At 40.6% G+C, this 25,304-nt stretch overlaps 1 protein-coding gene and 1 non-coding gene across 4 annotated transcripts in view; both read left to right on the forward strand.

The window, feature by feature from the left end:
- Positions 1-5,482: 5,482 nt before the first annotated feature.
- On the forward strand, positions 5,483-5,602 carry LOC121502507 (U5 spliceosomal RNA). Its single transcript, XR_005991025.1, has one exon. It is a non-coding gene; the product is annotated as a U5 spliceosomal RNA (small nuclear RNA).
- A 6,233-nt stretch (positions 5,603-11,835) lies between these two features.
- The window catches only part of Dpp10 (Dipeptidyl peptidase 10), a 36,179-nt gene continuing 22,710 nt past the window's right edge, over positions 11,836-25,304 (forward strand). The window contains exon 1 of one of the 3 annotated variants that reach the window (XM_070286910.1): positions 11,836-12,394. In XM_070286910.1, the coding sequence (XP_070143011.1) occupies positions 12,371-12,394 (24 nt within the window). In that variant the 5' untranslated portion in view covers positions 11,836-12,370. The remainder of the gene's footprint in view (positions 12,395-25,304) is intronic. The other 2 variants (XM_070286908.1, XM_041775961.2) reach the window with 2 other exon arrangements.

A 25,304-nucleotide genomic window follows, 5' to 3' on the forward strand; every position in this document is an offset into this window, starting at 1 on the left:
TTTCATTTAATTTCCATTTATTCGGGCCACCAAATTATTTGATTAAATTGTAATTATTTTGAGACAGAAACGGGTCACAAAATAAGTCCTCGCTTAAGCAGTTAAACACGAATGACTTACAATAAAACTGTCAAAACGTCAACCACTAAGCTGAAAATGGAAACCGTCAGGACGCCGCGGCGGACCACAGGCCAATTTAATTGATTCGCGCTAAGCTGCGTTGGCAGCCGCCTTTTGGGACTGGGAGACAATTTAGATGCTTCCGGCTTGGAATAAATGTATATGTATATCGCCTATAAGTTATGCATATTTTAGGCAACATTACCGCACATAAAGCCCTACCATCTATTATGCAAAATCCGCTTGCTGTTTGCGGAAATGATTTATTCACGCGTCGCCAACCCCAGCGGCCAAAGTGCAAATTTCTCGGCTGTTTATTTTGTATTTGTTTTAATTGCGTCTACAAAACCCTTAAATGAGAAAGTTCATTTGAATTTATTGCATTCACTGGTATGCAATTAAACTGGCTTAATCGTTGAATTTAATTTAATTATTGATGCGAGTAAATTGCTGCTTCTTTTGGGTCAGCGAAGCGTATCTGAAAGGAAAAGTATTTTTTCGGAACTCTTTGTAATGAATCCTTAGCAAAGGACTTGATTAGGGAAAGTATAAAAAATGCTTATTTAACAAGTAACTTTGCTTTTGAAAGCATTACAGGTAATTATATAAATTAAAATCTGAAGAAAGATCTTTAGCTGAAAAACCGCTCATCCGATGTTTGTGTGCTCTTTAATATATTTAGTAAGTTCATCCTTAATAAAAATTTATTAAAAGTAAATTCAAATTGCAAAAGAAATTGCAATAAGCTGATGGTATGCCACTTTTTCCCTTTGTTCTAGGGTTTCATTGCATGTCAATGGCAGTATCTCCCTGCTCGAAGTATGCTTTCAATTTGCTGCAGATGCAACTTTTCCTCAATCTTTTTCCCCGTCTTGTGCTGTGCCGTCTATTGAAGCGTTAATGAAAAACTTTGACAAAAAACTGCATAGCTCCATAGCTCCAACCCATCTCAAAAGTTCCAAGAAAGACAGCAAAGTACGCGACTGGAGGATAACAATAGCCTGCGAAGGGCACGGGCCAACATGGCGTATGATTAATGCTACCAAGGCATCAATGAAAATCAATTAATTAACGACAACAACACGGGCTCCAGAGGCAACAGCGGCTGGGAATTGGAAAACAAAGGACACGCGCTCTCGTCTGCTCATGAATGAATCAACGATTGAATGAATGAATGAGTGTAATGACTCTTTCATTAAGCGCTGGACCGTGAATAAAGTATTAACCCACTCCGGAACCAGACTCAGAAATGAACACGGAGGCAGGCACTCTTGACGACGACCGACGCGCCGAGGAGCTGCATAAATTTCCATTTAGTTAGACAAATGTGACAAAACGGAAATTGCAAACGGAGCTAAGCACTCGTCGGCAATGGCTCAGCAGCATTCCGGCTTCCTGCTTGCAACCGAGTCCCTGGCAGGGCTCAAGGATTCTCGCTGCTCGTTCCTTTATTGGCATTTGCCTGCCTGCCGCTAGTTCTCCCCAGTGGGCTAAATAAATGATGAACTCGTTGAAGCATATTGAAATATAATTCATAACGCAGCATTGGCTCACATTCCTCCTGTTGCAGCCTCCACATTGCGCATACGTCACGTTGGTCACAGGATGTGCCAGCAGGCATTGGCCCGTTGTACTCTTCCACATGCTAATTGAATTATGCAACTGCATCGGTACGATCTCCATGTAATTCAATAAGCTCAAAGTGACTGGGGTACTACGGGTCAACTTTATCTGGCGGACTCAGTATTTCATGAAGATTAAGTTCAGGTTGGTATAAACTGGACAGAATTAAGCTTAGGATCTCTTGAGAGATTTAGAAATAAGATCTGGGACTTGGAAGTTGCATTTACTAAAATAGAAATCCAGATTGATTAAAGTAAAGAAATAAATAATTTAAAATTTACTGCTTAGAATTCTCTGGATAAATATTATGAACGATTTTTAACTTTGAGTTTCTTAGTTATGTGTACTGTAATATTATTATTCACTTAATCCATTAATTTCCATATGAAAAGTTAATTAAATATTTTGATTAAAAAATAAATACCATTTAAAAATGCCAATAATTGGCATAAATATATCCTCAGGTAATATAAAAATCACTTCCCCACCAATGACATGACACGAAAAAAACATACTCGGTAGAGCAAACAGAATCACTTAAAAAGTTATCATTTTATTTATTGAATTAAAAAATTGCAATTAAACTTTCGCTGGCAAAAAGTGATGACTGCAGGTTATTTAAAATCGTTTTTCATCCGAGCTGACTGCGCTTAAATTTGCGACATATCGCGCTCGAGTTCGGACACATCTCTGACTCTGCCAAGATAAGCGTACAATTTCGGTTTCTACCACAGTCCATAGTTTACTCTGGGCTCCATCTGTCCCCTTCCTGGTCCCGTCCTGGCGGCCCTGCATGTCCAACGAAAACTTTCATTGGCCACTTTTGGACTGTGATTTCCTTTTTCCTTTCTGGCGATCTTTTTTCCTTTGGCTTGGTCCTCGAATTCCGCGCTGACAAACTTTATTATTTCGCTAAAAACTTTTTAATGACAAAATCAAATTGGTGCAGGCAAAAAAGTTGCGGACAAGAAAAGGCGGGGCAAAAAGTAGAAAAAAACAAGCGGCTGTTTGCCATATAATTTGAGGCTTATTAAAGCGGACTCTGTGAAGCAGCTGTAGTACATTTGTATTCCTCAAAGTTGGTTCCGCAAATAGCACGGGTTCTTCCACGAAATCATTTCATGTCCTGTCCATCAATTGCATTGTCAGCCATGTCTTGCCGCTGGGAATGCGATGAGAGGGAGAAAATTAGTTCTATTCACTTGTGTCATGCCACATTTAGTTGCACACTCTCCGAGTATAAATTCCCCTTGTGCCATCACATATAACATAAGCAGTGTCCAATGGAGCATTCACATTCACTCATTGTGGGCGAGTCCCTTTTGGAAGTGCCAAGCCATCAGGGATATTAAATTTAAAGCTCTAATGTTTATGACTATCGATTATGCGACCAAACCCCCCACATACATTTATATATATAGTTTTTTGCCTTGAAAAAGTATTTTTATGATACAGTGAAGAGTCTTTCTAATGTACGCAGAATGTCTGTCCATATAGGTAAGGCAGATTATGGAAATATCTATAAATTATAGCAGTTTTCTTAAATAACCCTTAAAAATAGATTTTAGATTTGTTAAATAAAGTCAATAATTTTCACATTATTTTTTTTTGTTCTTCCTAAAAAAGCTTCCTTAATATTATTTATACTATTCTTTCAAGCTCAATTTAAACACTTTCTTAATAGCGAGAACCTACTGTAAGTGTGTGAGGAATGGACGGTCAAATGTTTATATGGTCGTTCAATCAAATGCCTGGACATGTCGTGGGAGAAGACTCCGCCATCGCAGTGGATGAGTTCCTGACGGGGTGTTCTTGGGATGCCCAAATCTCATCCCCAAAGCGTAACATCTCCGCAGAAGGGATAATTGCAAACTATTTGTTAGAATTCAGAGATTGGAGGAAAGGTTTCGTAGGGGGCAGAAATATGCGGGCCATAAAAACTAAAGTAAAATGCAATTCCTTAGTAAATTAATATGCTCCGAAGGATGACCAAGGCCCTAACCATCCATCAATCAACGGCTTGTCGATTTTGAGGGGAACTACCCTAAATGCGGATGAGGAGGCGACAAGTTGCACTACAAAATCAATAAAATTGTTGGGTAGCTGGGGCCCTGACTCATTTATTTAAACAATCAGTCGGATGCTGAGCCAAATGTGACTCAAAACTACATTTGTTAGCCTCGTTTAGGGGACTTCCCCGCTCGGTTTGTTCCTTTTTTTGGCCGTTCGGTTTGCCAACTCACATGTGTCCCGGTCTGGGGCTCCATCTCATCCCCGCTTTGGCCATAAATCTTCTTGAGGCTGACACAGAAAGCAAAAAGTTAGAAATTCTCTTTCTATTTTTCGTCAGGCTTTGTATTTGAGTTTCGGCATATGATTGATGTTCCCCAAAAGGAACATGAAAAATGGAAGGGTTCGAGTTCGTCGGGAAAGGAAGGAGGAGTAGGTGCTCCTTGTAATTACTCGAGTGTTGCTAATTTAATTAAACACAGACCATCAACAATTGGAAATGATTATCAGTGGCATCAACTTGAAGGGAAAATATGCATTGCCTTTCCTCGTATTTCGGCCACAACAAAGGCTAATGAGGCACTCCACACCCGCCCCTATTCCGCCCACTTCATCTCTGTCTGCGGCAGGATCCCGAGGACTCTGAGGCTCTCCAACTGACACTGAGAAATTGCAGGCACCACGAAATTAAAAATAACCCAAGCAAAAATCTTGAGAAACAAAGGCGAACTGGCAATTTATGAAGCTGCTGTTGCCGCTGTTGCCCAAACTCCTGTCCCTCACCAAAAGGCTTAAGGTATTGTTAGCCCAGGAAAATTCACCTTCTCTGTTTTTCCAGCGAAACAAAAGCCGAGAAAGCGAAAGCAAACGAAAAATTCGTTAGCGCGTTGATTTATCATCGACAGACCTCCTCTTGTGTCTCCGCCACTAACTATACTATAGGATATATGCACGCTCTGGGGAATCGGAGGAGAGGGCCGCTAGGTAAGTTTCCGGTAATCCAATAACAGCCAAATAGTCCGGTCCCGCGACAAAGGCGGTCTGAATGCGAGTAAATTGTGATATAAATCACACAACAACCGAGCGCACTCAGGAGAAGGAGAGGAAACGAAAAAATGTTCCTTGTTGGCAACTGACAGGCGGCACCGCCGCCACCAGGACCAGGCTTCCGCCTCCCAGGCTTCACCAAGAGCCGAAAAGGAAAAACCCGAAAATGAAACTCGTTAGAAGTTTTCTTTCGGTCACAGCCTTCCAGGGTGGTCGGGGGGTGGCCAGGGTAACCGGAGCGGCAGAAATGAGTAAAAAGGCAACAAACAAAAATCAAAAGAGTCGCCATGGCTTGGGGCCTGGTGTTTGACCAAGTAACGAGGTTTGTTTGAAGAGTTCTAGATAGAGCGATAGATACTTATTCCATTTTCTTAACCAATTGAATTTACATCGTGTAAAGTATATTTTGAAGAAATATATTTTTATTCATCCATTTGTAGTCATGCTTTTTTGTATCCCAATCCCATTTAACTTCTTCCAGAACAATTTCCAACCCTTAATCAACAAAAACAATTCTAAAGATAATTTTTGTTTGCAGGTAGGCTTATTTTGAAAATTACCTGAGCAGACCAACCCCTATAATTTAAGGTTTAGGGACATTTTTCGACCTCACTTTGCACTATAATTCCCAACTACTTCTAACTTGCAACATATAGAGAGGCCCTTGGTTTGAGGTACCAAATCACTCTGGTTTCTCTTCAATTGTCGAATAAATCTTTCGCCTTTTACTAAAGATTTCCGTGGAGAGGAACACTCTAATGAGTCTAAACTCAATTTTTAACTAGCGCCCATGCAGGTGTATTCCTGTAGGGCCATAAATAATACATTTTAAATTAACATTAACAAAGGTTATGCTTAAGTAAGTCAAATCAGTTGCAAAATAATTAAAATTTATTATTAAACAAGAAAGAAAGCTAACTTTTGCCAGCCACAGTTTTTATACCCTTGCAGGTAACAATTAAAATATATCATAACTAAGCCAAAAATGCATTAATTTCGATCCGGAAAGCAGTTTTGTGTTAGTTTTTATTAATTTAAAAAAACTGCATACCAAATTTAAAATTTTAAGAAATCAAAATTTTTGGCCATTTATGCTAATTTTAATGATGTAACACCCCTTATCAAATTTCGCAAAAATGGCCAAAAAATCGATTTCTTCCGGACATGTCTAGAAAGATTCCCCTGTTGATGCTGATCAAGAATATATATGGTTTATGGGGTCGGAAATGATTCCTTGACTTAGAAAAATATTATTTTGTAATATAAAATTTTATATTAAAAAAGTCTTAATATTTTTAAATTAAAAATATCATAACTCGGCCAAAAGAGCATTAATTTTAAATCGGAAAACTGTCCTGTGCAAGATTTTCTTCAGTTAATAAATCTGCATACTTCATTTAAAATTTTTGAAAATTTAATTTTTTATCAAAATCAAAAATTTTAATGATGTAACCCCTTATAAAATTTTGCAAAAATGTCCAAAAAATCGATTTCTTCCTGACATATCCAGAAAGATTCCCCTGTTGATGCTGATCAAGAATATATATGGTTTATAGGGTCGGAAATGCTTTCTTCACTGTTTTTGAAGCTTTTGACTAAATTTATAATAATATAAAAATACATTTTTGATACTAATTGTTAAAGTTAACAAATGCTCTTCATAATAAAATACCTTTAATTATTTATTCCTTATCATTGTAAAACTTGTAAAGCCGCCCTCATGACTGTCAAAAAAAAATTCTGTAGCAATTTGTCTGTACCAGAAAGAATATTATTTAAATGTCGACCCATAATTGTGCACTGTACATTATATAAACATATGTATATATACATATGTATATTCTTGCGTACAGATATATGGGTACGCCCTCACATACGACTACGCTGCTGATGAATGGCCGTAAAATGAACTTTAATTAAATTTGTTGAACCAAAACACAAAGTCATAAATAAGTTAAATAGCACACCATGGAGCGAGTGCGCGATGTGGTCAAACAAAAAGAGGAATTATAATTAAAACTTGATCAAAGATACACAAAATGTATCTTTTATATTTATTCAAACTAGTTGCGTTGAACTTTTAACATCTACAAGAAGTGTATATAACTCAAAGTTTCAAAGAAGTGGGCCAGGCTAATGAAAAAGCCAGATTATGAATGAATTATTATAAATAAACTCAAACGAGGACTGCTTGACTATAAGCTATGCTTAGTTTCGTTTGGAAGAACTATGTATAAATAAATATCAACCCCAAAGTCTTGAAAGTTACCCGAATGATTTTAACCAAGGATGACTGCATCACCAATTCATATGCAATCTATATTGCTCAAAACTGCTTCCGTATGAAGGAAAACATCTCGTCGACATGATTCGTCTCTGTATCAGCAAATTTTCTGCAGTTCCTTCGAAACCAAAACATGTCCTGGGTGCCGCATTTTCATTTCATTTCGAAAGCACACGCACATGTCGCATGTCCTACCAAGAGTGTGGCTGTTGTTGTTACCCTCATTTGCTCCGTTCTGCCTGCTGTGTTTGCAGTGTCCTGCAATTTCCTATGCTCCTGTTCCAACAAGACAAGAGACACATGTTCCCTTGTTTGGCCAAACACTTGAACCAAAATGGTTTCTTAGTGGGCTTGCGGCCGACACGGCGTATGCGTAACTTTGTGGAGCCAGCAGTGGCAGTGGCAAATTGCATTCCGTGAGAGACTAGAAAGTTCACAAAAAAAAAGACGAGCAGAACTTTCAATCAATAACTGAATGGAAGGACGGAGAGAGCTCCTATCGGCTCACTTGAATTTAATTTTGCATGATTTGTGCTGCTTGTGTGACCAGCCTGTGGCCAATAAACGTGACTCGGCCACGTTTCCTGGCTTTCTGGCTTAAGTCTTTATGTAAATTTGCCAGCCACCGCCACCGCCCACAGTGGTTTTGTTTTGTCTGCCACATTGGTTGCAGGCTGTGGCAGCTGCAGCAACATTGATGCACGTACGAACATAAATAATCGTTGCGGCCAGGGAAGTTAGTTGAAAAATCCCCAAAATTGTGTAAGCCCGGCCACAGGCGATTGGCATTGAATTCAAGCCGTCTTATCCGGAAAAGAAATCATTTACTAGGGCAGAGTTCTTAATCGAGACAGGAAGAACAGTTAAAGTTTAATTTGTTGACTCGCAGTTTAATTTCTCTGCGTGTTTCACTACATATGGCTGTCAGCTAGAGACAATTAAGCTTTAATTAGAAATAACTTGAGGGAATGGGGTGTGGGCGCCCAGCGAAGCAAAGAGCATTGCATTCTCCACTCGACAGCAGGAAGAGCAGCAGTTGAGTTTATTTTTGTGGCTGCCATGTGGTGTTTATACATATATATATTTCTAAAACACATATAGAATATATATATATATCCATGTGCGTCGGTTGCCTGGCATTCCCACACATGTCGGTCGAGGGCTTTTGCCATTGTCAGACATTGGATTGCAAAGTTAATTTGCAATTGAAATGGCAAATAGAAAGCGGCGACCAAATTCACTTAACACAAGCTGTCATTTTCCAAGGAAGGCGAGCTGCAGATGCAGATGGAGATGGAGATTCTATATAGATATGGTCCATCCATTGTGCTTGGCCACAATTAAAACCGGATGGCAAACTCAGCTCAAACATTTGGCTCCGGTTTTTCCATCGTTTAAGCATTTACAATCGCAAAATGTTCTGCATAAATTGAACAAAGGCATAAGCGCGTAGAGCACAGTAGTCCTTTCCCAGAATGTATGCGCATAAATTGCGGCAAATTGCGCTGGTAGCTAATTATTATGCGTCGGTCCAGAAGCCCCAACTATGACCTCACTGGCAGCGCAAAAGCAGTTACTTAGGAGGAGGATGGAAAAGGGCCGGCTGGATTAACTCTTGATTAGGCAGTTAGTCGCTTCTGAAGTGGGCGATATAAAAGCTGGAAAAAATAGAACGCATAAAATGTTAATTGTCAGCAAATAGTGCTGCAGCGTGGCCATAAAACTCATGCAATGAAAAACGAATTTGAAACTTGTGGCCTAAGCACGAATGCGGGATACTCTGTGGATTGCAGACTCTTAAAAACTGTATTTTAATATTTAAAATTAATTAAGAATTATGTAATGACCAGCTAGGGCAGCTTCGGTTATGAAGATCACTTTTGAAAATTTTGCTAATAGATCGGCTATCATACATGTAATTTTCTGTAAAAACTTAGCATGTACAAGTTTTTGCCCTACAAATTTCAGCCAGGACTTTGCCACCACATGGTCCTAACCCCTTGAAAGGGCATAATCACTCTGTTGATTCTGCAATGTTTGGCTTTAACGACACATTCAAGAGCTTGTGGCATTTGGTGTTGGCGCTGAGTATTCATCGTAAAGCCGCTTTTATCAACGCTCCATTGGCACGAGGATTGCTGAAATGGTTGCCCCGATTTCTATGCAGTTGCGCTGCGCTTTATGTGGCCACTGGCCAGTTTATGAAATTATGATAAATTATTACGCACGCTGCAAAGGGGGGAATAATCCGGCATAATATTCAAATTGAATGGCTAACCACAATTCACGGTCCAACTCCGCCAATTAAGCCAAATGCGTAATTATGAAATGAATTACCGGCCAAAGCCGAGGGCATTGGATATATGTATACGAACATACAAGTTGAGTCCAACGCAAATGCAAATTTCAATCCCCAATATCCCGGCTGAAATCCTCCCCTGCTATCATTTACATCAAAGACCTATCAGTGCCGCCTCCACGGAGCTGTGCCAATTATTCGAAAACCAAAACTTAAAGTAATCAAAGCCCAAACAAAACAAGAAACCCCAACAATGGCAAAGATTGAAAAGGGAAGCCTAAAAATACCGAAAGAATGCGAGCGAGACCCGGACGGAGGGCCATAGGAATGGGATTGGGAATGGCTACCGGTGGGGTCATATGGCAGAAAGGATTACACGTGGCAGCCGGGACTGGGAAATCCCCTTTCGGGCCACTTGGGCACGCTACTGCGGCTCCTTCACCGGAACTGCCGGTCTAAGCAAAAGGCAGCAGCAGCAAAACAGAAGGCAGTCCGGGCAGCAGCAATAATAGCGACTAACTTTGAGCCCGGAAAAACAAAAAAAAAAGCTGATAAACAAGAGAAGAAAAACGAACAAGAAAAGCAAAAAGCAAGGCAGAAAACATGCATGTGAGGCTTAATAACAGCAGAAATTTTTCGTTTTGTCATAGATTAAGTTGGTAAGCCTTTACGCCTTTCCTTCAGCCTGCCGAATCGTATTTAAATTTAAGGTAATATCCGTTTGCAAATAAATAAAAAAAGAAAATATTTTCTTAAAAAATTACTTTAATTATTAATTGGAATTAAAAATGGGGTTTCCATTTCTACTAAGATTTTGTAAAGTTAGATTAACTAAATAATCCTTATACTTATATTAGCATTCTTTCCTTCTTACCTTCTGAACAGGTTCAAAAGTTTAAGAGTTTCTTATAACTGTAAGGGTCTCCACTTGGCCTCTTATTTTCCCTTTGAGTTTCAAACAATTACCTTGGTGTTTTTAACCAAAGAACCCTTTTTATAAATCTTGTCAGGCTGCCTTGAACTTTTACTCTTCCAGAAAGATGTTTTGCTTTCATTTTTTAAAACCAAAAAACTTGCCTGCCCTGTTTTCCTTTGGCCTAATCGTTCCCAAACTGAGGAACCTGTTTCAATTAAGCCCCAAAAGTTGATGAAATCTGTGCTCCATTTGTGAGCAGCGCAATTTCCGGCTACAAAATATAAAAGAGAAATGGAGGGAAAATCATGTTCTGATTGCGATCTCTGCCTTTTGCTCGTTATGCAATTAAATTGCAATTAGCGCGCGCTTAATGAATTGCATTTTTAAATTACACACACGAGGAGTTCGCAGACGGACGCTATCTCACATTTGGTTGGGTTAACATCGCCACCTGTGCGCTCTAGTCCAGCACGTGTAAAATCAACATGTTGCTCCTTGGCTCCTGTAAATATGCCACCTTGCGAGCCGAGCCACCCCAATATGGAAACTAGTCTGGGAGTTTCCCGCACATGCAGTGGTTTTTCATCAACAAGTTTGGAGTGCCTGATTTTTGAATTTCTCGACTTTAGCCCGCTTCTCTCGCAGCGGGGAGGAAAATAAAAAAAAAAAAAAAAAACAATAAAATACACAGAAAATGTAAGAAAACAAACAGATAAACACACGGACACACACCGTCCAACATACACTCCCTTGGACAGGCACCCACTTAGCGTCCTCTCGCCTCTCCCGGCAATAAAAACTTCTACTCCGACCGAGACTTTCCCCGGAATCCTGCTTTTGCTGTTGCTCTCGCGTGCCTCAGTTGCCCGCGTGCCTCAGTTTTTTTTTTGGCTCTGCAATTTGTTTGGTAAAATAAAAGTTTTATCAAGCCTAAAGGAAGCGCTCTCAGTGGCCGCAAAAAAACTCTCTCTTGCCATCTCTCATACACTGCAAAAAAGCCGGGAACAAAAGGATGAAAGTGATACAGTGGGTCAAGGTTGGTGGAAATAAGGGTAAATATTTTTAAGGAGGGATATTAAAGACCTTAGACTTTATAAGCAAAAGATAGATTGAGTCTTTGCAGTCGTAAGTAAACATTCTTAAAGATGTTCGAAAAAAATGATTCAAAATCATATTATATCATCATATTTTAGCTTTAGAATGCAGTTGGATTTACAGTCTCCAAATAAAAATTATTTAAAGTTAATAATAAACAATTTTTATAAATATTTCAATAAAAATGAACACATAAATTTCGATTTATAAACCAATTTAGACACATATTATATTATTTAAATCTTCTCGCTAGGATATTAAACAATTCAAGGCGCATTTTTTATTCAAATGTGGACCACTGTGCCCTCAGCTGGTTTTTGTCGTAACGTTACGTATACGCCGTGTGTGTGTGCCGAGAGCGGGAGAGCAAGAGTGCTGGAGAGCAAGAGTCAGGCGAAAGAGCAAGAGAGACGGCGAGCGGCAGTTGCGCTCTTTGCCGTAGTTTTGTTGTTGCTCCTGGCCACATGGATTTTCCGATTTTCCAGGGGGTATTTCATCTGGCTGCGAATCTCAGGCAGCGTTCAGTGTTCAGTTTCATCTGAGACGTTTGGCGCAGCGGTCGATACCTGGGAAAAATCTGGCCAAAAGCTGTGAAAAATTACGAACGAAGGCGAGAAACTCGAGCAAACCAGATTCCAGAATTAAAGATTTTGCAAATATATACCTATTTAGTTAAGCTCTGCCGAACAGTGTTAACAGTGATTGCCATAAAAAAAACCCAAGCTTGTGCTTTAACGTGTTGTGTTTATTTTGGAGAGGAACTAGACAGTGTCCTGCGGCCGTAAAGATTTGCATTTGCCGTCGCTAATTGTGAGCTACGAACTGCAACTGACAGACGGCAATCAGTGGGTAAAAGGAAATCGGAAAGGAAAAACTTTCTGCGCCTGCTGCCGGGTTTTCTTCCTACCAACGCACTTCAGCCAAATCCCGGGAAATTGTTCGCCTGCCAAGCCTCAAGCTGGGCGATTACCGCAAAATGACACGTGTCAGGCGCATTGTGGTGAGTCCCCAGGAGCTCCTTGCTCCCCTTAAATTTCCCGCTGGCTAATGCCGCAAGCGGCGGAATTCCCGCCTTTAAAATTAAACACTTTAAAGAGTAACCAACACAGCACACTCCCTAACCCAAACCCAGAAGCAGACACACATTTTTCACCGACCGAATTTTTGCGGCATGCCTTTTTTGCCCTTTGCTCGTTTCCTCTCAACAAAATTGAATTTCACATTTTAACGCGTTTGCATGCCGACTCGCTCCTCTCCGCTCGCCCTGCTAATTCTATATTTATTTTCATTTTCCATTGAATTTGGGGCTCTTTGAACTCTGGCCATTCGTCAATGGCGAATACCCTTTGGCCGCAGGATGTTTTCGTTGGCTTTTGGCCTAGTCACGAGGTGGCTGCGCTGCTCAGTTGGCAAATATTAAACGTGGGCTTAGAATATGCGTCCAATATGCTGAATCAATCCTATAGGGTATCCCCGGAGCCAGCGTCTTGGTCACCTTCTGTTGGGTCCTGCACGAAATTTTATTTTACGATTATTGCCGCACGAAGGATGAGAAGAACAGCCCAGCACCATTCACGTGACATACACGTCCCGATGGCAATGTGTTTGTTTATTTTTTATGCGTTTACTGGCCCAAATTCGTGAGGTTAAATTTAAGCACACACATAAACACAGAGACAAAAACTTAACCTTATCTGCCGGCCAAGTTGGCTGCCAAGAACAGACGCCCGTAGCCAGGCAGAAGTCGCGCATTAATTTTCCAGAGTCCTTATCTGAGCCTTCAAACTAACCCAACTGGCTTTTTTGGCGTTGGCAGTAGCACATTGCAAAAAAGAGAAAAGAATTTCACGGAAAAAAGGCAACCAGCAGCTGGCAGCCGGAAGCAGGCAATGAAAAAAAGTAAAGAATGCAAGTGCAGTTGGTGGAACCTTTGAGGAATTTCGCTTTTTTCGCCGAATTTTTGTACCTCTTAGGCTTAATTTTGGGCAACAGCTGCAGCAAGGCGCAAAGGTATGAAGAGCCAGCGGAAATTTTGGAACAAAAAACGGGCGAAAACAAAGCTAGGAAAAAAAGGGAGAGCGGGATGGAAAAATGTCAAAACAAGCTACTAAAGCGCTTTGCGGGGCAAAGAAAAAAACACTTTGAGGGCCAATGTCGAGCATACGCCACGTTGGACACGAATTTTGGGCAAATATCTGTTCACCGGCGAAGTTGATTGAACCTTGAACGGGAAAGTTTTCCCTTTGCCACGGCAGCTTTTCTAGGTTATCAGTTATCCGGTTAGGGCTTTTACTTGCATTTGAACTTTGGCTTTGGCATTGCCTCCCCTTACAATTCAATGAAGTTGGCAGCCACCCCTGCTTCCGTTTCCGTTTACAAATGCAAAAAAAAAAAATTACATTAAATTTATTTGCCACTTATTTTCACATTTCCCAGAGTGACATTTGCGCAAGTTGAGTTCAAGTTGAACAGATGAAATTTTTTATTTTATTTTTTTATAATAAAATTAGGCAAGATATAGAATTTTATTTTATTTCAAATAAATAAAAAGCAAATTGTAAGAATATCCTTTGCCCCAATAGCTGCCCCCAGCTTATATTCGAATGAGAATTTGTCTTGCTTTCCGCCATTTAGCCAACAACTTAATTTGGCCAACTTGCACCCAAGTTCAGCCATTAGAGATCATCAATCTGGCCCTCATTATTCAAAACGCCACTCCCCCAGGCAGCGGCTTGGCTCGCATTAACCTGTTGTCAGCCGTTCGCATGGCAATGGCAGTGAATGCCGCTTTTGGCCTGGCCCACACACACACACACACAGGCACACAAATCAAATGTAAGAGGCACTTGTAAAATGTCCTGCTCATCCACCCGCCTCCACCGGCTGGAGGGCGTGGCCCTTTGGCACAGCGCGTCACGTTTATCACAACAAGGCAATAAATTTCATTTGCCTTGTCCCGTTTGGCTACAACATTTTATGGTCTCTTCATTTTCGACAGCTGCAAACAGTCGAATTCGAAAAACTGGGAACCCGTATCCGTATCCGAATCGGAATCCTTATTCTAGGACCCAATGCGAGTGCCTTTGCATACTTGACGAGGCCCTGTCAATGCACATTATTATCTGCAGAGGCCCCGCCCTCGGTGCGGGAGAACAAACATTTTATTTTGTCATTTTGATTGATGGCCATAAGCCCGACATTTCTTCCCCCTCCATTGGCTAGAGTTTCGTGTTTGTTCGTCGTTTTAATTAAAGTAGAAGGAAACTATGCTCCGGCAGGAACAAGTTTCCGCCAAGGCCGCCGGCACGCACACACCCCTCAAAAATATTATGTTTTCTGAATCGGTGTGAAGCGGTAGCCGGCGGGCAAACGTTTTTTTGGTTTTGATTAAGGACGAGGTGAAGACTTCTCCTGGCATACACACACACAATCATTAGCAAAGGATGCGAGTGTAGTTGATGGTTCTGCTGGCTGCGGATGATGGATGACGAGGAAAGCGGTTCCTGCGGCTTCGCCGGGCCGTTTCATCTCGAGATGAAATTCCATAATAAACGAAGGGATTAACTTGCTTTTGCGGATTTAAAATTCCTTCTCGCAAAATTCCTCAAAATTCGGTACCTATAAAAACGATGCTTTTATGTGATTTTATATTTGCTTCTTTCGTTTGGTGGCGCAAAGCTCGGCAATTATGGGCTGGGCCGGGGAAAAATCCCTTCGTCCTTTGAATACCCAATTTGGGCCAATCTTGCCGCATTACGTATACGCACTGTCATCTCCAGCACTGAATTTTAATAGCCTAGATTATGTACCAGAAAAAAAAACGGTGAATGAGTAAGTGAGTGGAAAAAAAGCCACTCTCTCTCTCTCTGACTCTGTAAATGTGTGTGTGTGATTTCCATTAAAGTTATGGTCGCCAATGTCCGGTTATAACAGCCAACAGCCAGCACAGACCATTAGGCAGGTGATGGGATCTGGACAGCCCTCTGGTCCTGTGTCTGGAATACTTTCGCAGTTCTGTCGCCGCTGTCGTTATAAAATTGAAGTGCTAAAGCCAGCGGGGTGTCAACACCGCAGCGACAGAAGCAGCAACTGTATAAAATGGCTTGTTTGCGGAGAAAGGACCACACAGGAGACAGGGCCCAAGGAGGCGGACAGACACGGCAGCACAAAAGGCTGTCAGCGCGGAGGACCAAAGCGCACCACCAAAGCCGCTCGCTGGCAGGCCAAATTGCTTTTTGCCGTATGAAAACCCGGGGAAAACAGTGGCAGCAACATCAACATCAACAACAACACAGACGAAGGCGGCAGGACATCAGCCACTGACAACGGGCGACAAGAGCGTGGAGCAGCAGGTGGCGAGCCAGAGATGCCCCGAAGTCGTGATCGCGTGGGGATATTACAAGAAATCTCCACCACTTAAAGATGGCCATAAGCTGTCTATTCAAAGGATCTATTCACTTTAGGGCTTTATTTATTTACTTTTGTCTAGCAGACACTTTTGTGACATATCGAAATGGTAACTGACTTGGTTATCTATAATTCAAGCCGTACAGCCTTTCAAGTCAGTTTAAAGCCAAACTATGACATCTTTGTAATGTCTCAAAAGTATTAATAAAGTTTAAAATTACCACAAATTAAGTGCCTTAAAACTTGTCATTTGATTGGCATTTAGTTCGGCTTTATTTGAAAATACCTGCAAAACCTATGCTCAAATTCCGTTCATATTTAAATGAGATTACAAGCTCAAGCGCTTGAAATTGTCTACGGACAATAGCAATTAAACTAAGAATTTGTGGTTAGGTTTTGGTTGATTTAAATATTTAATATACGATGTAGCCAACAAATTAAAGTCCACCTGTGACTGGCTCGAGTTTCTAAAGGCTCAACAAGTTTATTGACATTTAATACCACCGCCTGACTTATCACGTGGCCAGCTCCAGGGCAAAATTAGAGAGAGAAATTTGGCTGTAACATAAAAAATATAATAATATTCTGTATATATGCCAGATTGCCTATATACATTTCCTTTTTGTGGCCACGCACACCTCAGTGTTTGCAGCGGGTATTTTAATTAAGCTAAACAAACGCACCGAAAACAATTATGTACAGTCGTCCTCGCACCTGGAGGGCGGCCCCTAATGTTGTGTGCCAGCATTCGACCTTTTCTGTGAGCGGATCCCGGAGCTTCACACTTAATTTCATTTCAATTTAAAGTTTTTTTTCTTCGTGTGCGTCCTTTGCCTATGCTATAGTCCCGCTTTTTTATTCCTGGCTGCGGCTGCCAATTACGAAGGCAAGTTGCTTTATTATACGAGAGCAGAGTCACGGCACTCCGGTGCTCGATGCCTCGGAATGGCAGCCATTTCTCCGCGTTCTCCGCAATTCCACGTAATTGTCCCCCTCGACGGCGTCGTCTTGGTGTTGCTTTATTAAACCTTAGCAGCGCAATCACCGAAATGGGCGCACTCACACAGACGCTCCTACAGGGCCAACACACACGTGCCGATATGGCCCATTGCCGGGAGACTCGCAACTGAAACACCTACGAGGCACGTGCAACATTTGTATTTAAATTTGAATGTCTTTGCCGGCAGAGCGCTTCACCTTGCACACCGACAGTTCCACGTATAGTAGGTGTGCTCCTAATGGTCTTGTGTGCGCGTCACTCAGACAGGCGCGGTAATATACAGACAAAGCTGTATATACACACAGAGAGCACCTCAGAAGAAGCAACAATTTTCGCTTGAGCCAGGAAGCTGGTACAAGGTTGGCCTCAAAAGTTTTGAGACCAAGTAAAAGTGAAAGGATGTAAGTAGTTCAAGGCACGACCTAATTGATGGATGCCTTGCCTCTTGGCTTATAGAGAAGAATATCAATCTTTGAAAATGATGCCTTAGTTATTGTTGTACAAATAATTTAAAAAACAATAGTTTGTTTCATAGTAAAATTCCATGGATAAATCTCATCCACAAAGAGTCAGTGATAAATGAAATATCTTTGACAGTCTGCAAGAAAATTTACTTTTGCAAACTTTTCAGTTTGAGCAATTAATTTGGCAAAATCATAAGTCTCTTTCTCACTGACAAAACATATTTATTTCTAGGCAAATGATTCTGAAAAGTTTTCTCCGGCCAAGTGAAAACCTAATCAAAGTTTGAGAAAGTTATTCTCGGACAAGATTTGAAGCCACCCGTTCGCATTACCCACCCACTACCCATCCACTTAGCCGCTCAATGCCATGACCATTCAACCTTGCAGGCACTCGCCTCCCCCTCCTCACCTGCCACCCGCCAGCTGCCAAGACCAGCAGCAAGACTCCCCAATGATTCCTGGCATTACATTCTGGCCGAAATGCGTTCACATCAAACTATATAACACGTTCATATTTCTTACGGTTCGTTACCCATTTAATATTAAAGCAAATTGCTGACTGAGTTGCTTTGCCCTGCTGAAAGTGGGCAAAGGCTCGTACAGAGCACAAAAAACATGGCCTTTTCGGTTGTTTTGCCATCAAAAAAGTGTTATTTTTGAATCAAAACTTTTAGCCAAGTTCCATTTTGGGTACGCTCAGTAAATCAGAATGTATGTCTTTCGCTTAATATTGATTTTGTAATCTGACCCTAGGCCTTTATAGATTTTTGGTATGCGATGGTCCTTTGTTCAAGACCGATCGATATTGTTGAATCGTTTACATTTTCACTTTAATCCTGAATTTATATTTTAGAGGAAAGAATTTTCTCTGCATGCAGGCAGGTAGTTTGTCTTAGGCCGCCTTTTTTATTTTCTTACTTCCTGGCAACATTCCTCAGCCGTTACGGGCTCTAAATGATATGCAAATAAAAACGTTACCCAAGTACGTGGAGCACCCAGGCCCCATGTGTGCCAAGGAATTTGGAGAGAAAGAGTACTGAGTCAAAGGAAAGGCTATTTAAATTCAAATTTAAATGTCTGCGCTTCACTTAAGCGGCGAAAATTGTTCGGTTGCCAGGCATATGGCAAACTTTTTGTACCCATTGCTTAATTAACATAATTATGACCAAAAAGCCAGCAGAATTTTGAAAGTTTGCTTTAGCAAGGCTCTCCTCTGGCATTTTCAGTTCCCAGTACCTGGTAGAAAAAAGGGCGGCCAGCACAGATTTGTTTTCCTGGCATCCGCAGCTATTTACCTTGAGCGCCAGCTCCCCCAAAGTATGCAGCATAAGTAGTGCACACGCACACACTGACAGCAGTCACACACAGACACACACTGATGCACTCGGTGTTGAGTGCACTTTCCACTTTCACTTGGCGCTCGCTTGTTGACTGCTTCCCATCATCTCACGTTTCCATCCCTGCCTCCCTTGCACTTTCATTATTTGCGTTTAGCTCACGAAAGTCTCGCATTACACACACATTCACACTGGCTTTTCCATCCCCCCCCACCCACACATGAGCACAAAGCCCTTTTCATTGTCATTTGCGCCTCAACGTATGCCATGCATTCTGCCGCTGACTCATGTCCGTGCAGTAAAAATTCCATTCCCGCAGCAGTTTCATCTCTCGCCATACCCTTTAAGCGGGCATTATAGCTGGCTTATGACGCTGCGCTTTAGTTTTGTATTATTCGGGGATGTGATTTCAAAACTATGGGATTGCTTGAGGGATTCAGAGTGATTGGGTGACATCCAAATGGTTATATTCCTATTGAAATGGTTGTAAAGACAATCGCAGGAATATATTTCAAGCTTTGCATTATTGAAAGTGTAAATAATATTGTTTGTATTAGTTGGATTTATTTAACAGTAAGAAGTGTATACATTTATATATTTATATTATTACAACAAAGCAATATTTATTATACAATTTTTACTAATTATTTATGAGAAGGAGTTTTATAATTTAAATTATTTTGATATAAAAATTAAATGAAGGTCAGATTTCCTGTAGTTAATTAATTAGTAACTCAGCATAAGTTAAGATCAACTCCAAACCAAATGTAAACTAAACATTAGTTGTACTTAACAAAGTGCATATTTGCTTGTACTACACTTTCGTGTCCAAGATATTTCGACCATTGTTTATTCTTTTAGCCTGACAGCATTTTGTGCTTACTAGCTGGTCACCCACTGGCCTCCGATTTCTGTCCAACGCCCACTCGTCGTCCCTCATTCTGGAAACTTATGAAGCAAGTTTTTGCCATTTCATTTTTGTTTTTGTTATTGTGTACTCGTATTTGACACTTGTTTTTGTTTCCTGTTTCCAAGGGGAAACGAAACAATGGGTCCGAGGGATGGGAACATACAGTTTTTGTCATGTTTGTTGATTGTGAAAGTTGGTGAAGCGCTTTTTAACAGTTTTCGTGACACTTTTCGGTTCTGTGCCATGGCATGTATATTTTATGCTTTGTTGCCGCTGGCCAGGACCAGACAGGACGCCACTGACATGGCCGGGTGACCTTAATGCACCAATGACATGTTCGAGTGGAAGCCAACCGACATGCCCGTCAGCCGCTACTGTATCCATCGCAATGTCTATAATGCAATTTTCCGGCCATTTTAAGCCAACTCGAAATGAAAATGTTGAATAATTTATAAGACACAAACAACAGAAGTAGGAAAAATGAAAAAAAAAAATCATTATCAATTATTGTATGAGGGAGGCATTGAGAATTATGGGGAGGCTTGCATTGTGGTTCGATTGCGGTCCCACATTAAGCCAGTTCCCCTTGCAGCAACATTGCATGTGGCAAGGACATTGGCAAAAGTTTCCATGCCACATTCCATTTACTAAAGAGCCTTTCAAATCGTTGTTGTCGAATTCACCTCAGTGCCATTGCAATTCCATTGAATCGTTAGGCGTAATGAGTTTCTGTGGCCAGCTTATTAAGTTGCTTTGAGGCTGCTCAAAATGCAGAAATTTTGATTAATATTTATTTATAGTTTGCACTCTAAGAAAGCAATAGCAGCCGAAGGTTTCCCAAATTGTTTAGGTTTTTAATAGACGATCAAAACCGAATAAAAAATGAAAAATCTCTTAACACAACGAAAATATTGTTATATATATTAATATTATTTTTAAACCATATTTTCCATTCTTTTATTATACAACATTTTCAATACTGCTTTTTAAACACTAGAATTCCGACATTTACGAGTATTGGCAGTCATTACTCAATCGCTGGCCATTAATTTGACTCACCTTGTACAGATTTAAGATATATATGCTCGTACATATATCCTCGCGAGCAGCCAGAACAAATTACGCTCCATAAACATCAATCAGCAAGGCGTCTTCCTCCAATTGAAATTGAATTCGAAAATAGCCAACTAATGGCGTATTTTCAATTCGATTGAAAATTATATTTCCCATATGTATGTATGTATGAGAGTGTGGTCAAGTTAATATATTATCAGCTAGATGTGGCGGCAATTGAAAAAGCAATTTTCTGCTTTAATAAGCGTTGTTTATTTTGTTTATTCTTATGCTTAGTTCGTTTTTAGTGCGACTATATAGTATTCTCTTTAGTATATATAATTCTAAAAGACAATAATACTAAGTAATATTTTTTTATTTTTTTAAGATTACCAATCATATATTTCTCTTTTTCTAATATTAAAATATATTTGGTTTAAATTTAAATAAACTTGTAGGGTATTTCGTATGTATATAATATTTCGTATTTGTTTTCTGTTAAAGTATTTTTCAATTATGCCATAAATAATTTGCTCGTGCTTTTCAATTAATGGGCCTCACCCCCTGTGTTTTCTTTGTAAATAATGTTATTTAATCGAAAGACCGTCATTGTTATTGTTTTACTATCACAGGGAGAATCGAACATTTAATGTGAATTAAAGTACTGAATATTTTGTCCCTGAAACTGCGTCAGTCACCTCGAATCACCTTTGCAGCTGTCGATTCATCCAATGCTCCAGATACCTGTCAGTCTGTCAGTCAGAGGATGGAATCCATCTCTTGACTGACCTCAGCAATGGATGCTAAAATCGCTTCTATCGTGCCCCGACTCACCTAGACTGGGGATTTCCCTCGATTCCCCGTCAGAAGAACATTTGCACTCTCACAATTGCGGGGCTTTGTTTGTTGGCTTAATGTAAAATATTGTGTATACGCCAGGTTGTACATTAAAAGCTTTGTGCCACAATAAGCAAAACATTTTCCTGTTATTTATAGTAATTTTTGTTCTCCATTCGCCAACTTGTGTGGCGGCAGGCAGGGTTAATGTTATGGGATTTCTAATATATTTCCTGGGATCAACAGAGTTAAATGATGGTGAAAAGATACGAAAAAAAAACAAATTCAATTAGATTAATCACTGCCATTTATTTGGTAGAAAATGAGATTTATATTTTCAGTGTTTTCAATATTAAAATAGGCATTTCATTGGAATTAGTTTATTTATATTTAAAAGTTGTTCCACCAGAAATCCATTACCCCGAACTTGACTAGATTCCATTAAAATTATCTGTAATTTTCGCGTCTTTATTTATTTATGTATATATTGACCTATAGATTACTACGAAAATTAATACGAATTTACCTTTCTTTAGTTGTAAATCCCTCATTAAAAAGTAAACCCATTTCTGAAAAATATTCCAACAAAGCCAGACAAAGTTCATTCCTGGAATCTCTCAGCTAACTGACCTTTCGTTCCAAAAGTTTATCCCAGCGGGTCGTCGGCACTTGAATATTCGTTTACAAGCCGCTGCGGACACGTTCCCCGCATAAATTGGTTTTTGGTAAAATGCGTACATTATCCGAAATCGAACGATTGCACTTTGTTTATTGATCTTGATGGGCTTTTGCCCTCAATTTTGACCCTTCCTGTCTATATTTGGGCCTTCCAGGCATTGTCTCCTGTTCCCGGTGAGCTGTTTGAACATTTCGTGGCCTGTTTATTATTGCTAAATATTTTCATGCCGATTTTTACATTTCGGAGGCGGTCGTGTTTGTTTTGATAATTTGTTGGATGTGCACGCTGGAAATTTGTTGTTCTTTTCACGAAGCTTTTATGTAATTTTCTTTTTTTCGTGGTCTTGACTTTTACAAGGTGAAAAATGTTCTTTGGAAATGTGCCCCATAAATTTGAACTGAAATTGCCTCAAAGAAGAAAAATCGGAATAAGGCAAACACGTAAAGCCGGCAACGAGAAGACACTGACATGGACATGGACATGAACTTGTCTCTTATTCTCTGTCATTTGTCGTCGTCGCCGTCGCCGTCGTCTTTATTTGTTTATTTACATTGCCCAACGACTCTAATTTGGCTTTTATGCCTCGCTTTACAATTCGGCCAGCTTCTGTCGCTTCTGTCGCAGTTAACTAGTCTCGTTTCTCTGGGCCACTTTCGGTTGTCTTGGCCAAATTTATCCCAATTCCCCATTCCCTCTCCAGCATCGCTGCTGCTATTTCTGTCTGGGCAAACATGTCGAACATTTTGTCCGCTTCGCTGCCTGCTTATGGCCTGTAAGCCGACGCGTCTTCGGCTCAGAGTCTGCTGGCCATAAAGTGTTGGCGCCATTCGACGGAAGTATCTAAAATCAACAGAGATGCCTACCAAATCAGCTGGAACATAACACATAATGCCATGGCCCCAGCGAAAATCTGGAAGTGGCTCTTAGCGCAGCCCATTTCTTGGCAGGTCGGTTATAAAGCTATTTTGGTGGAAGAGTGATTTTACGGTCGAGGGTTTATAGTTTTGACATGAGTATATTCTCGAAAATGTTCGTACTTCCTTTCGATCAAAAAAATTAAATTTCTTGAAGCAAATAACTTTATCAAATAAGTGATAATCCGCTCTCTACAAGGAACCTCTTATCAAATTATATCATTTAGCAAGTGATATTGTGGAGGTTCCTCTTTAATTTTTTCCGAATCGTGCCGCATCACTGAGGAAGAGACAGGTCCTTTAATCAGGGCACAAATCAAGTGCTGGTAGACATAGGCGGAAATCTAAATTTGGCACTTGGCATTTGGCATTGTTGCTCACGACGTGCGACGCGGACTGCCTGGGGAGCTGGAAATCTCGTTGCCGCCAAGGCTGTCAGACTCGATCCAAGTTCCAGTAGCCCCCATAGTCCGTGTCCTGCCATAAGAGACAATTTATTTGGCTCTGCTTAAAGCTCGGTCTGGCGAGGTCGCTCCTGGCCAGTGGCATTTATTATTTTTCTTAATTAAACCTTAATTTTTCTTGCTGGCGCGTGTGTGCGGACATCGGGCGCTTAAAATAAATGCAGGACTGACGAATGCCGCCGACCGCCGGGCTTAATGATGATACAGGAGTGGAATAAAAAGCTTACTGCACATCCTGCAGCGTGCGACAATAATAAAATTGCATACCTGTTAAAGCCGCCTGTCTGGCCAAAGTCCCCGCCTCAACCCTTGACCTCCAGCGTTACATTGAAACTCATTTAAGTAGAGCCCGGATGGGGGCTGCGAATGCCACTAATTAAGCCTAATGGCGCATGAAACATGCATTAAAACTAATGTGCAAGCCTCGTCGCCACCGTCAGTAACGTGGCGGAGGGATGGAGGGGTGGCGATATGGAGATGGCCTTGCCATTTGTGTCGCACTGAGGCAAGAGTTGCCCTTGTTGTTCACCCCCTTTAACGATGGCAGCCTAATTTTATGCTACGCAATATTTTGTTGTTGAAGTGGTGGAGAAAGCAGGCCTGGCCCCCTGGTAATAGGTGGAGCGAAGGCTTCCCATTACGATAAATTTCGGAATAAAGTTCCGCGAAACTAATTCCCATTTCGATAATTTAGCATTGCATTTGCTGCTTCAAGGAAGCAAGCTGTTTTCAGCGTGTACATACATTTCCTGCTAAAAAGAAGAGTGCTACATATCGTTGTTGAACTTTTGTTGAGAAACTAATTATACTGATTTGTAGTGCAAAGTTGAACGAAACCAGTTTTGAATTAAATTATTTTCATAAACTTTTATTGGTTTATCAGGTTAAGTATGTTAGTTGTTCTGTTTTGTTGTTGAATTATTGTTATATATATCATCTAATAAAAGAGACCTCTTGATAAATCTCTTGCACTTAATGCAATAAACTTGACTCCAGTTTTCAAGTACATCTGCAGTTTTGAAGAGCCGCCTGATTTGCCGCCACTGGTACTCCCCCCATCCCACGATACAAGATATTCGCTGTCAAGCAACCACTAATGAAACATTATGGCTGTCGTAACCCGGTCGACGAGCCAGACAGCTAGGCCACAAATCCACTAAAAACGTTTACGGCTTACGTGCAACATGGGCCGTGGTCCGAGCCATAAGTGGCACGTAGCAGCCCCGTCAAAAGCCACAAAAGTGTCCTCTCAAATTGCCCCGCTGCAACACGTTTCCAGTAGCTGCAATTGATTTTTCCTCCCAAATAGGCAACCCGAGTTTTCCTTTAATATAATCAACAATTCATATTTTACGATTGTAGATTTGGCTGGGTGGCGTTTTGTCGCTTCATTGAAGCAATAAATTTAAAACTTTTGCCAAATGCCACGGTAGCTATACGAAAAACACATGAAAATTATATATATGCCATACTGGCACTCCTATGCATCCGTTGTGACTGTATGCGTAGCACTTTGCGGAGCGGGCACTCGGCCTTCAACAGGAAGTGACTTACGCACGGCTGCATCAGGCCGGAAGTCGGGCTGCGAGCGAGATAGACACAATAAAATGTTGGGGGAAAATATTCCATTCCCTCCGCACACGAATGAATGTCAACATGTTGATAACCAAATACATGAAACCAACTTGCAGAGAAAGCAAAAAAGAAACTTTTTCGTGCTCTCAAAACAGAAAGGAAAAATATAAAATATGAGGAAGTGAATTTTCCACACACACATCCACAGAACTCGTCTGAAGGTTGCATATTAAATTTAATTTAAACTATTACTCCATAAAATATTTATTT

This window comes from Drosophila kikkawai, chromosome 2L (assembly GCF_030179895.1).
Source record: "Drosophila kikkawai strain 14028-0561.14 chromosome 2L, DkikHiC1v2, whole genome shotgun sequence".
NCBI lineage: Eukaryota > Metazoa > Arthropoda > Insecta > Diptera > Drosophilidae > Drosophila > Drosophila kikkawai.